Raw genomic sequence first — 14,189 nt, forward strand, 5'->3', positions numbered from 1 at the left:
CTCGCCCCTCCAGCACCTCAGTCATTGCTGGGCAACCGGCCGCCCTCTAAAAGCCCCAGCCCGAGGCCCCGCCCCCTGCCTGAGGAGCCAGGCCCTGCTCCGGGGTGAAGAGACTGGCACCGCCTACTGCTCTGGGCGGGGCCCCGCTCCCGGAGACACACCCCTTCCGGAGGGAGGAGCCAGACCCCATCCCCTTGCTGAGTTCACAACTTCCCTGGGTGAGGCGCCAGGACATGGCCCCGCCCTCTTTTTCTTCGTCACTTCCGGCCAGCGGCCCAGCCTCCCCGCTGTATTTCCCTAGCTCGCTCTGTTTAGTCCCTGACCCCTCCCCTAGCCGCGTAACCAGGCAAAGGTCTCCCTTGCGGCCCCGCCCGCGGGTTGTTTTGTTGGCTGCTTGGCCCCGCCCCCGACTGTGTCTCTTGCTCTCCCGGCGGCCCCTCCCATCCGTTTGTTTAGTCCCTGTTCCCTTCTCCCCTCCCGCTGCGTGCCCGGCCCCAGCCCGCTCGCACCGCTGTCTCCCCCATCCCCGCCGGGCCTCCGGCTCCGTGGTGCCGGGCTGGCTCCCAAGATGGCGTCCATCATGGAGGGGCCGCTGAGCAAATGGACCAACGTGATGAAGGGCTGGCAGTACCGCTGGTTCGTGCTGGACTATAACGCGGGGCTGCTCTCCTACTACACGGTGAGGTGCCGGCCGGGCCGAGCTCGGCGGGGGGGAGGGGAGTTGAGGGGGGAGCGGGCTTCGGGGAGTGCTGGTCACTGGGCGGCCAATGGGGAGGGAGGAGACGGTGGTGGTAGCCAATCGGGAGGCCCCTGTGAAAGATTTAGAGACGGGGGGCGAGAAGCGTTTTTTTTGTTGGCAGCCGCGTGCGGGGATGGGGGGGGCGTGTGGGGAGGTTGCCTCGGAAGGGCGTTGGGTAGCGCCCCTCCCCCCCCTCAGTGTCTGACACGCTGGTCTCGGTCCGCCTGTTCCCCGTTGTCCCCCAGCGCGGAGGGGCTGGCTCTGAGGGGGGCGCTGCTAACCCGTCGCTGGCTGGAGCGGGCGGGCCCGGCGTGCGCAGGGCGTTGGGATTCTGCCTGGGGAAGGCAGGCGTCGGGCTCCCCGTGACTTGAACGGGGGGTGGGTGCTCCCTGCCGACGGGCCCCTGCTGCAGCCCCGAGCACTAGGTGAGAGGTGCTGCCCTGGCTCCTGGCTCCTAGCCCCAGCTCCCAGCGGTTGTGACGCACCGCGAGCGGCTGGTCCTCGGTGACTCGGCATCTCTCTGGAGAATGGGGCGTCGGGCGCGTTTTACCTTCCTCGCCTGTGCTGTGAGGCTGCGTGTCTACGCCTTTGTAAAGCGCTGGGCTCTGCTGTAGCCCCCTTTCTCCAGGGATCGCAGACTAGTACTAGTGTGTATGTGTAAACCCCACGCCAAGAACCGCCGACCCCCTTTTAGGCTCTTACCTTGCTGACTGACTAGGTTTCTATCCCACTTGCGGAATACAAAAAACATTAATGTACCAGTACATTAAAAACGGTGAGTTGGGGAGGGGGCAGATGAGAGGGTTTTTTAAATAAGTGTCGTTTATCTGGTTTTTTTTCCCCCTTTACCTTTAGTGAAAGAAGCGATCTATCACTTACATTTGTTGGATTACTTATTCTGTAAAAGTCAGTGTGGAATACTGTTCCCCTTACTGACATCTCAGATTTTCTTTAAAAGACATGGCTGCTACTCTGAAACCAGATTTTCTTAGTTTACAAAGAAAAAGGTGTCTCTTCTAACTGGCAACCTTGCGAAAGTCAAACCATGCTTTGTGGCTCATGCATTTTCACCATAAATAAAGGTTAAAACATCAATAAATGTTGGTTTACGCCTTCCAGATAGCCAATAAGCTAGGGAACAAACCCCAGAATGCCCAATGGACATCTCGTTGCTGAGGGTGAGCCATCACTTTATGCCAATGTTGTGTTCTATTGGCATTCTCTTTTTTTTTTTTTTCCTTCCTGGTAATGTTAGTGTGTTAATTCTACAAAATACCGCTACTTATGTATGCTATTTCAACTGCATTTTCTATACTTTCTAATAATCTGGTTTGACTTTTAAAATCGCCTTTAAAGCTGAATCCAAAATGCAAGGTACAGTAAATTGCTGTATGTCACATTCAAAGTAGTTCATGTAATAGTTTAGTGTAAACATTTTAGGTTTTAGGTATTGCTGTACTAAATGAAAATAATGTTTTAGCAGTGTAATGAAAACTGATAGTCAATGGGCATAGTTACACAAACCTGTAAAAAAAAATGGAATAAGTAGGTGAGATTGTAAACTAATTTTTATAAATGAATCTCTATCTTGGTGTGTTGCATTGATTTTTAGAGGATTATGGAAGTTCTGCACCTTATTAATTCTTGTTCCAAATACCACTCCATAACATTGAAGGAAGTTCAAAATGGTATAATTTAAATACTATTTGTATATCTCTTTCATGAGTCCATCAGCAACACTCCCTTCCTGTGGCAGACCTAATTAGACAGTAGCCTTTCATGGTGGCTGAAGGGCCAGATTGGATGTCAGCAGCATATGTCAATGTAGTTGTATATGAAAATGCACTTTTAATGTGTTCATTAAGTAAAATTCAGTAGCTTCCAGTAGGTTTACAGTCCTATCATCACTAATTGTTTACAGGTGTATTCATATTTTAAATCGGCAACCAATTCAGGCATGGTGGGAGTGTGAAACAATTACTAGAAACTATCAAATTTTACTTAGTGGAATACATGCAAAAAATCCACACTTTCTTCTGGCATCTGTTACAAGCAAAATGCAGGTGAAATTTGGCAGATGGAAGAGAGGAAGCAGTCTTTGCTTTGAAACCCCACACCCCCATCCCGGCCCTCTTTTGTTTGGTTTTAGCTAGCCACAGTCTTGAAAAGCCACAAGCCTTGTATTTTGTCCTGTTGGCCTATTGTACCCCAAGGATATGGTTCCTACAGAATCTGAGTTCAGAGGTATTGCTGAATAGGAGGTGAGTGTTTCACAACAGGAATCTAACAATGCCACATTTCTGTAAATATGGGGGAAAAATAGATTTTGGCTCTTGGTGCAAAATTTCTTCTGTATTTCCTCTCTAAATGAGCAGAAGGCATTAACTGCTAATTGCCAAATTGTTTGTTTAGCGAAACTAGTTGTGCATCATTGAAAGTGCTGTTTGTTGGAGAAGCAAATCTAGGTGAAGTGTAGCCCAAGTTTGTGTGGTTATAGGAGCCTGAGGAGGCAAAACTGAAGATGGATGAGAACTGTCACATTTTGGCATACTTGAATTGTAAATCTTCAAAAATGCATATAAACTAGATATGTGGGCCTTCCCCCCCCAAAAAACAAAACCTCTCTAAAATCCAGAGCAGGAACATATATTTCTGAAGTGGCTCACAACCCCCTCCTTAATCCCACCGGCATTATGAGGGTCAAGGTGAGGAGGCAGCAGGGACCATGAAGGATACCCTGAAAGACTGGAGGAGGAGGAGCAAAAGTTATTAATAAACTTTAGGGAGGGGACCCACTCTCATATTCTCTTCCTAGGCCCCCAAGTATCTTTGCTTGTCCTTGTTGGTTGTCTTGTGTGTGGTATGTGCTACACTAAAGAACATTTTCTTTTTAAGCTTTACCGATGTCTTTTCTGGTGTTTCCTTTAACAGTGATACCTTTATTTTAAAGTGGAAAAACAACGATGGATCTTTTGTAAATAATTTTTATTAAAGAAAAGGTGATGGAAATGTTTAGTGTTTCTTGACATTTAAATCTCTAGTAGTTCTCATATATATTAACTCTGTAATAGTTCCTGATTATTAGCAGAACATGATAAAAACCACTGTCAGTACTCTTAGGCATTGTCCACGCTAGGGGAAAAATATGTTTTCTTACCACACTTTAGCTAATGTGGCAACTAAAATGCAGTAGAATCCTAGTAAAAGACAAACTGCCTTGTCTTCACTAGGACTCTACCTCATGTTCGTTACCAATTGTAACATGGTAAGAAAACACTTTCTGGTGTGGCTGCACTCTTCATCTTTGACTTTATCTAGATCAGGATTTCAAGATGTGGTGTTGGCATATTAGCGAACACATTCTAAGCAATCTATTGTAGACTTGAACATATGCAAAGTTGGCTAAGTCTACCCTGAACTTGTTTAGAATGTGTTGGCTTTACACATCTTTAAATCCGAGACTAGAAAAAGCCTTAAAGTTCAGTCACAAACATAATTTCATGTTTGTTCAGCCTTCTGTGTTGATCTTTTCAGCTCATCTGTCACATCATGTTTCTAAATTGATGTTTTTGACACTTTCCAAAAGGGTTACTTTAGATTTTGGGCAGTACAGAGTTTTTTTTCCTGTGGAAATTCAAGCAATATGTAAATCTGTTCTCAGGGTAATTATGCAACATACTAACATGTTCAATTGTAAGAGAATTTATCTGCAGAAGCATTCATTATGCTAAAAAACAAAAAACAAAAAAATCTGAAAATACTACTTTAGTTTTAAATCCTAGTTAGGAATTTCTAAGATAATCATTCTGGGCTCTGTAGCTCCCTCTTGGGGGACTGTATCCGCCCAAATAATGGGGCAATCCTTACTTCCTGGAAACAAATGTGGTTGGGTTGCATTTTCTGGTGTTTCCTGTGCACTTAGGTCAAAATCAACTTTCAGAGACAATGGAGTAATTCCATTCTCAGATAGTTTGTATGGATGTACACAGATGTAAATCAGTGAAGAATTTGATTAAAAATTACTGTTTAAATATAAAAATTAAGAACTTTGAATTTTTTTCAAATTAGACTATTTACTTTGAGTTGTTGCTAAAAACAAAACAAAAAAACCCCCTGAACCCTAACTATTGCTGATCTTAGTTTTTGTAACTATTGTGCAAAACATGATATTGATTAAAAATATGAACTTCGTGATAAGTTGCCTTTTCTATTATATGTATTTTAATGACTGAGAGGCCATTCTCAGTTAGCTGCACACCTTTCCTTAGGTGCAGTTCAGGGGGATGAAGCAATTAAACTAGATGATGGTGGTAGTCTATATGCACTATATTTAAATACTGTGTACTTTAGGGACCCCATATGCAGAATTCCAACGGGTGCTACCAGTGGCACACAGAATTCACTCTCCATGTATTGCCAAATGGCTGAAATGTACATCTTCAGATTTCTGCAAAAAAAAAAAAAAGTTTCCTTTGGGAAGGGCTAAGATTGGAAAGCTTTTGTTCTAAAGATTGCTATTTGGAAAAGTCAGGAGTCTGAAAACCAGGGCTTAGAACATAATACAACCTTGCTTTAGATATGTCTGTTGCTTACACAAACAACTGAGTATGTCTGGTAACAGCATAGACAAGCTTATTTGTTTATGACTTACAAGGGTAAGTCTTTGCTTTACAATTAACTCCAGTTTTTACCTGACTCTTCACCCAATTCTCCCAACCCCAACCATCTGCACAGAAAACCCTTGGACCTGGGGTTGGAGGTGCCTTAAAGCTGGGCTAGCTTACTAGTTTTTGCTCTAACTTGGTCTGGAACCCGCCCACTTTGCAGTGAGGGCACAGGCAAAAATCAGTGGGGCCGATAGTCCCTTTCCACAATTCTCCCCAAAGGATGGACAAGTTCTTCCATAACTGACTGGAAAAAAATCCTAGAGAGTCTCAGCAGAAAGAACTGTGGGATATTTCCCTTTCCTCTCCTCTCCCCTGCAACACATACGCACACACATGGGCAAGTGCAGAAACGGTGATGACATAGTAATGTGGATATGGTTTTGTTGTGGGGCTGCTCACCCCTGGGCTGGGCTAAGCTGGGCTCTCTACCAATCATACAGGTTAACTCTGCAATTAAAACATACCCCAAGCAGTCAGTTATTGTCTTTCTCCCATATTCTCTCTCTCTCTCTAACCCCCACCTCCTTACACATATCCACTCTGAGTCTTCAACACTAACAGATCTGTGGACTCCCTTCGTCTTCCTCACTTAGAGGCTTGTCTACATACAGGTTTGCACTGAAATAACTGAACTTGTTTTAATGAACATTTTTTGTTTTATTGCAAATCTGCATGGATGTTCTTATTTTGAAAAGTGTCTCACTTCTATTTTTCTCAGTAGTGAACTACTTGCTGTGTGTCCTAGTGTGGACGTAGCTTATATTGGCAAAACTTACTGCACTTTTGTCAGTATAGCTTATTACAGCCCCACCAAACAAAATAATTTCTAACTGGCAAAAGTGCACTTTTGCCCATGTACCTGTCTACATCGGGGCTTTTGCTGGCACAGTTGTGAATTAAGCAATTACACTTTTTCATATTCCTGACTGACATACCTGAGCTGGTAAAAGTTTGAAGTGTAGACCAGGCCTGGGGCATACTTAGCAGCTGAGTATTATACTGAAGTCTAGCTTTCTACACAGTATTTCAGCTTTCCCTGATGAAATCAACAGTGACCCTATACATACAGGTTATTTCAATTTTGAAATTGATCAAAGCATAATTTTTAATCTTTAAAAGTTGTATGTTATCAAAAATGCCAGAAATTAGACTGATTCTGTACTACATCCGTTACTTTTGACCTGCACAAAATGCAGCTGAATGGAAGGATAGCTTTACAGTATCTGTTCACTGTTAGGATGTTTCTGGAAGATACTTGTGCACTCTCACTGCATGAAAAGTCTTACCTTACTGCTGGTTCTTATAAATTCTGATTGAGCTGCATCTTAAATTATATCCTACTTCCTTGTCACTACATTTGCATGTAAGTCCATTAGCCTGAAAATAACTATATCATGTTTGTGAAAAAATCAGTCTCCATGTAGTGAAAATATTATTTTGGGTGGTTATACAACTTGCATTTTTCTTAGTGAAAGAACATTGCTGCATATTAAAGCAGCAATATGTATAAAATACAAACAGCAGCAAAAATTGACAAGGAACAAACAGGATTAACCAGCTCATAAGTAATTAAACATCTCCAAAAAGAATCGAGTGTTCAAAATTCTATTTAATTCTCTCTAGGAAGAGATCATTGTGGTATCTGGATTGTGGGTATATATTTCTGCTATGTTTCACGAGGAGGAGCTCCATTTCACTGATTGTGCAACTTAAAGGTGGCTTTCTTAATAGAAGAACATTTTGGCAAGGTGTGGTACTATTGTCGGGGACTCGAACCCCAACAGCGAAGTTCGTTGTCTGACCGCAGAGAGACAGGCAACACCAGCAAGGTCCGATCAAAAGTTCTTTATTGACAAGTGCACGTGTCAGTAAAAGAACAGCTCGTATCCGAAGAGAACCAGCCAGCTCTTTACAGCTTAGTATTAGCTTATATAGACAGTTTTATTACGTCATAGATCATTCACTAGAACAATCCACCCCCTTTGTCTAACAACTAGAAATTAGACACCTTTTAATATATACGCATGCCTAGTCTCTACAATATTGAATTGTTAATATCTCAACAAGCGTCAAAGGTTAGGAATGCGAGGGAGTTAAAACACACCGAACACTAAACCAAGGTGTAAGTCAGAACTGTGAGATGCTTGTATGTCTTATCAGTTCCTCAGACAGTTTGTTTCTCAATATAACACAGCTGGTCCCAGCCCCTTCACTGATCTCACTGTTTTCCCAGGACTTTGTGAGACAATGCTGTTTCTCAGTATTTTCCACTCTGAGATTACCCAGAAACCTCTAGATGCTTGACTTCAGTCAGATTGGCACAACTGGTTTTGTGCTACATCTTTATTCAGGCCTAACACTATCCAGATATCAACACTTCTTAATATGTTGTGAGGCATGAGGCTAAAGACCCAATGTTCTTTTTCTTAAACTATACAAGAGATTTAAGTTTTTTATTATAAATTATTTGAGTCATTGCTCTTATAAAAATCTTTGATTGGAGTGGGGAGAGAATGAACAACTAGGTTTGCAAGAGTGGGACTTTAATGAAAGAGAGAGTGAGCCACATTCAATTGACTACTACTGGAGGGAGATACTATAGTGATGAATGTGGTATAACATACTGCATAGAACAGACTAGAAATTAATTGGTTAATATTAAGTTACATTTTTATTAATACATTTAGTGAAAAAAGCCATCACTTATAACGTTAGAGCAGACACTAAAGGGACATGACCAACTTGAAATACTTCTATTTTTCATAAATTGCTGCTTCTGTGCCTGGTCCTGAGTGTCTCTGCTGATTTTTGGGAAATGTGATTGTAAAACCATAAAACACTTGTCTTTCTACACAAACAAGAGAGTATCTGCGGTCATGACCCTGCAAAGTTAAAGTTAACTACTTGCGTAAGTGTTAAGTCCCTCTTCTGCAAATAGATGTGCTACTTTGGACCCCTCTAACGAGAGTCCTGGTGAAATGAGTGAGGCTCCTTTATAGCAGTGATCACCAACCTGTAGATCGTGATCAACTGGTTGATCCTGGAGACTCTCCCAGTCGATTGCGATGTCCAAGGGTGTAGTGGGGCTGCTGCTAAGCCTGGCTCCCTGCCGGCCCCATGCTGCTCCTGCCTGCAAACACCACTCCCGCAGATCCCATTGGCCAGGAATGGAATTGTAGCCAATGGGAGTTGTGGGGGCAGTGCCTGCAGAGAGGGTCAGTGTGCGGAGCCACATGCTCTCCCCTACGGGGGCCACAAGGTTGTGTTGACCTCTTCTGGGAGCAGCGGAGGGCTGGAGCAGGCAGGGAGCCTGCCTTAGCCCCACTGTGCTGCTGTCCGAGATAATGCTGCTTGGCGGGAGCCTGCACCCCAGCCCAGAGCCCCCTCCTGGAGCTAACACCCTGAACCCCCTCCTGTACCCTAATCCCCAGCCCTGACCCCCCTCCTGCACCCAAACTCCCTCCCAGAGCTTGCACTCCTCACAACCTCCTCTGCCCCAGGCTCAGCCTGGAGCCCCTCCCACACTCTGAACCCCTTGACCCCAGCCCAGAGCCTGCTCCCGAACCCTAACCCCCTGCCCCAGCCTGGGGAAAGTGAGTGAGGGTGGGGGAGAGTGAGTGATGGGGGTGGTGGTGGAAGGAGTCAGGAGGGGGTGGCTTTGGGGAAGGGGGGGGGCTCTGTTAATTATCTTTCCACCTGAATTCCCCATATAAATGCTCCTTGAGCTGTGACAGGAGTGCACAGGTCCCTTTTCTAGATAGGGATACTAAGGAATAAAGCTTCAATAACTTGGCTGGGAGGCAGGGTAGCCTAGTAGGTAGACATGAAAGCAAGTGATGTGGGCCCTGGTCAGGAGCCTGACACTCAGGTTGCTCTCACTTGATTACTGATATTTGGAGCGAAGGTAGACTTTGCTGCATGTGTACCGTGGCTATTTAGGGAGCTTATTTAGGGCTTCTCTACGTGGAAAATTTATACCACCATTAGCTAAGGTCAGGGGGTTGGACTAGATGACCTCCTGAGGTCCCTTCCAACCCTGAGATTCTATGATTCTAAGCTGTGAATTAAAGAGCTATGGTTATGTATAATTGCTTATGTGGACATTCTTATTCCACGATAAGATGGCCCTATTCCAGTTTAGCTTATGTCACTTCAGAAGCAGTTTGAGCTCAGTCAAAAAGCCGTTCTTGTTTCAGAAAAAGTGCCCACAGGGGGTTATGCTGGTATAACTATTGTGGTTTAACTACGATGGTGTAAGTTTTCTAGGTAGACAGGCTGTACAAAAATAAAGGCTTATCTTCAAAGGTGAGGCTTTTTATGATGATAGGTGGAGTGTCATTTGTGAGACTGTTGGGAGTGGAAGGACCATGTTATGGAGTCATTATTCTGCCATTTTCCATATCCTCCTGCCCAGTTCGACTTGTCTGCTCCTCTCCACTTGGTTTTCTAGATGGTTGTGTGGAGCCTTTAGTCTTTTTCTTCAAGAAGTTTTATATGTGGTTTGATGTGCACTTTGACTCTCTATTGTGTGACACCTTTAGAAGAGCTACTGTCCCAGGCCAGGACGTTACCTCCTACCATACATAACGCCAGAAAACAGTTGTGTGTTATGGCTTCTTTCTTCCTGTGCTATATGGAGTATAACCTCTGTCATAGCGGTAGTTTTACTTCATCAGTTCATAAAACTTTACTCCAAAATGCTTTACTTCTTTCCAAATTGTCTTGAATAATTTTTTATGTGAATTCTTAGTAAGTTAGTTAATCCAATTAATCTATTCTCTCTTTCAGTCAAAGGACAAAATGATGAGAGGATCACGAAGAGGGTGTGTTCGACTCAGAGTAAGTGTTTTCTCTTATGTTTCTTAACACCTTACAATGTGAGTAATGTGGTTTTACTGGATAGGGCTCTGGACTGGGGACTTGAGAGACCTAGGTTCCATTCCTCACATTGTCACAGGGCTGCTGGTTCACCTGGGGCAAGTCACTTGACGACCCCCCCCCCGCTCAGTTTCCTTATATGTAAAACAGGCATAACAATACTTAACTCCTTCATCAAATTCTCTGAGATCTGTGTATAAAGAGCTGTATAAGAACTAGACATTATTGTGATCCTACTGACCCATGTACACTGAGAGAGTCACTTCCGAAGAAGTGAGCTTTAGCTCACGAAAGCTCATGCTAAAATAAATTTGTTAGTCTTTAAGGTGCCACAAGTACTCCTGTTTTTTTTACTTCTTAGATAGATTGAGAGAGCAAGCTTAGGCCCAAAATGTCTGCTGATCGCTCACACTATCTACCTAAAAATGATTTTCTTCTGTCACTCTGATCTTACATGACTTATTCTCTGAAAAGCCATTTATGCCCATCTTCTGTCTTTCTCAGTGGTGGTGGGGGTGAGTTGTAAATTTATCAGGTTATGTCTATGCTTATGGCAGCATGTAAAGTAAGTACACTGCATGCCTCTGTGAGTGGGGTGAAAGAGGGGGACTCTGCTGGGCCACCCTGCCTGTGGTCAGTCTGTGGCGTCAGCCCCACCTAGCAGTTATGGGAGTAGGGGAATCCAGCTCCTCCCACTCCCCTGGATTCTAACCCAGGGCCCCTCTGTAAGGAAGGCACCCACTATCTGTAGTCCAGCTAACACTCTCTTCCGGGCCTCTTCCTGCCACTCTGTACCACCTCAGGGTGCATTGTTACTTGCGGTTGTTCTTAGTCATCCAGCTCATGAGCCTCAGCAGGCTAGGGAGTCTTAACGTTGTGCAGCAGTTCACTCCTGGGGATACCTGTTTGCAATAGTTCCTCTTTAGCCATGAATACAGGACTGTCTCTCTGCCCACCACCCTGCTGTGCTGAAGAGACTCTTAAATCTCTCCTGCAACTGGAGCATGTCCATTGGGCATTCTGGGGTTTGTTCCCTAGCTTATGGGCTGTCTGGAAGGCGTAAGATAATGAGGCCAAATATCGCCTCATAATCTGCGGGTTTGGTGTCTTTCATGGTATTTATCCAGTGGAGGGGTGCACGATCAATTATCAGGAGGAAGGGATTGCCCGGTAGGTAATACCACAATGCTTCTATGGCCCATTTCACCGCCAAGGTCTCTTTTTCTATGGTTGAGTAGGCCCTCTCGTGGGAATAGTTTCTGGTCTTGGGATAGCGGTGACTATAGCCCCACATCTGAAATGCCTGTGTAGAGTATGAACAATCACGTGAAGTCCGTGTGGAAGAGGACCAGTTCACTGCTCAGGCGGTCTTTCAAGATTCTGTAGGCTTTGTTACAGACCTCAGACCAGGTGATCATCTTGGGGATAGTTCTTCACTAAGTGAGTGAGAAGTGCAGCTATTGTGATGAAATGGGGTATGAACGGCTTATAGTAGCCAGCCAGACCCCAAAATCATCTAACTTGTTTCTTTGTCGATGGCACAGGGCAATCAGTCAAGGCCTGGACCTTCCCAATTAAAGGCCTAAGTTTGCCCCTTCTAATTGTGTATTCCAGACACATCACCTCATGAAACCCCAATCAGCATTTGGCTGGGTTTGTGGTGAGGCCAGCTTCTTTAAGGCCCCCTAGGACTACCAATATATGCTTGGTGTTTCTTCTAATCACAACTGTATAGGTGTAAATCATCTGTATAGGCTGCCTCATACTGGCTGTGTGGTTGCAGGACTGTGTCTGTCAACTGTTAGAAGGTGGCTGCGGTCTTGTGAAGGTTGAAGGGAATAGTTTTGAAATGGTACAGGCTGAAGGATGTTTTCTCTTGAGATGCCTTGGTCAGATCTAAAGTGGAGATGTACTTCATAGCCTCCAATCAGTCAACAGTATGAATATGCGTCAAATGTGAATATTGCATTCACCTTCCTAAAGTTGTTGCAAAACCGAGTTGTCCCATCTCTCGTGAGTAGCAGGACATTGGGTCCCCACCATCCGTGGGATTCTTCTACCATCCCGAGGTCCAACATTGCCCGCAGCTCCTAATGGATAGCATCCTGAATCTTTCTGGACAGGGGATGATGACTCTCACAGACCTTGTGCTCTGTTGTGAGGTTGACAAACAGATGGGTTCATCTGGGTCGTGACTAGAACATGGAAGGTAAAGATTGGACCATCTGCAACGTCTGAGTCCATTAGGACAGCTGAAGCCCTTCCCCCAAGGGAATTGTGTCTGGCCCTGGGATAATGGTGAATGGGGGATCAGCTCTGGATTGGGGGTAATGTGTTTTATGAATAAGCTCTTACGGTCTTATCAGGCCTTCAGAAGACTTGTATGATAAACCAGGGTCTCTTTGTTCTTCCCAGGTTGTTGGATCTCATAATCCACTGCTCCTACCTGGTGTACCACCTTGAAGGGTGCTTGGCATTAACTCCTATTCCAAGCTGGGCAGCAACAGCAATACCTTGTCTTCGGGTTGGAATTTGTATGGATGGGTGCCCCTATTTTTGACAATCTTGGGCCTATAAGGGGCAAAAGTCCATAGTGTGTTCAGCTTCGCTCAGAGCTGGAGAATAGGCTTTATTAGTGCAGTGACTCTGAGAGGAGCAAGATCCCAGGTTTCCCAACTAGTTGTAGAATCCCCTGGGGTTGTCTCCCATATAACAACCGGAAGGGTGAGAACCCCGTAGATGCTTGTGAAACTTTGCACACTGCAAATAGCAGGGGCAATAACAAATGATCCCTGTGGTGAGGGTCTTCAGCCACAAACTTTATCATCCCTTTCAGGGTCCCGTTGAAGTGCTTGATTAGCCCATCTGTTTGGGGGTAATAGACAGATGTCCTAGAGATTTGATTTTCAGTAGCTCACATATGTTTTCATCAATTGTGACATGAAGTTCAGCTCCTGGTCTGTTTCTTTGGGGATCTCCATCCTCACAAAGACCATCATGAGTTCCATAACTGTGGTCACTGCATTGGTTGTGCGAAGCGGAATGGTCTCTGAGAACCACATGCCATAATCCATGGTCAACAGTATGTGCTGTTATCCCTTCATGCTCTTCTCTAGTAGTCCAGTCAAATGCTGATTCTCTCAAAGGGGGTGTCTGTTACTGGCATCAGTATCAGGGTGGGCCTAGGAGTGCTCTTGGGTCCTGTCAACTGACATTCTAGGCAGGACAAATAGTAAATTACCCCTCATCTCTTTGTAGATGCCTGGCCAATAGAATAGGCTGGTAATTCTTTCAAGGGTTTTCTCCTTGATGCATGGTACCAAGTGCGTGAGCTGGAGTAACTCTCCGAAAGAACCAGAAGTTGGGACTGTGGTTTGGTGATCTGGGGATCACGTACCACCTGGTAGTCCATTCATTTCTTAGTTGGATGCATGGCCATTGTCTTAGTCTCTATTGGTTGACTGCTTCCCCGTTGGCAGTGGCCAACTATTCTTACGCTTTGCTCAAGATGGGATCGCTCTTCTGTTCTCCTATGAAATACTTGTTTTGGGTCAGCCATTCCGTACCCTCAGGACTTTGAGTTCACTGGTCCCTTAGGGGCTCTCTCACAAGTTGTGAAGTCCCCTCCCGCAGATATTTTCATGTTCCTGCATCAGCTGGCTCCCCAGACCCCACTTCTTCTCTGGTCTTGAAGGCACGGTCATCCCCTCTGGCCGGGTCTTTCTACTGCCCCTGCAAGACTTCACCAAAGTAGTTCCAGTCATGGTGCAGAACTAGTGGGTTGGTGAGGGAGACATCCGCCCCCACACAGAGAGTCTGTGTGTGGTTCCTCACTGTCAACTATATCTCCTTTGTGGCATATGAGCACACATCTCTGTGTATATGGGGGCCTGGCTGCACCTTGA

At 45.0% G+C, this 14,189-nt stretch overlaps 1 protein-coding gene across 2 annotated transcripts in view; it reads left to right on the forward strand.

The window, feature by feature from the left end:
- The first annotated feature begins 417 nt into the window (after positions 1 to 417).
- OSBPL9 (oxysterol binding protein like 9) overlaps positions 418 to 14,189 on the forward strand; it is a 116,466-nt gene continuing 102,694 nt past the window's right edge. For both annotated transcript variants that reach the window (XM_045028845.1, XM_045028846.1), the window contains exons 1-2: positions 418 to 679; positions 10,195 to 10,245. In XM_045028845.1, coding sequence (XP_044884780.1) covers positions 569 to 679; positions 10,195 to 10,245 — 162 coding nt within the window. In that variant the 5' untranslated portion in view covers positions 418 to 568. The remainder of the gene's footprint in view (positions 680 to 10,194; positions 10,246 to 14,189) is intronic.

Source organism: Mauremys mutica, chromosome 8, assembly GCF_020497125.1.
Source record: "Mauremys mutica isolate MM-2020 ecotype Southern chromosome 8, ASM2049712v1, whole genome shotgun sequence".
Taxonomy (NCBI): domain Eukaryota; kingdom Metazoa; phylum Chordata; order Testudines; family Geoemydidae; genus Mauremys; species Mauremys mutica.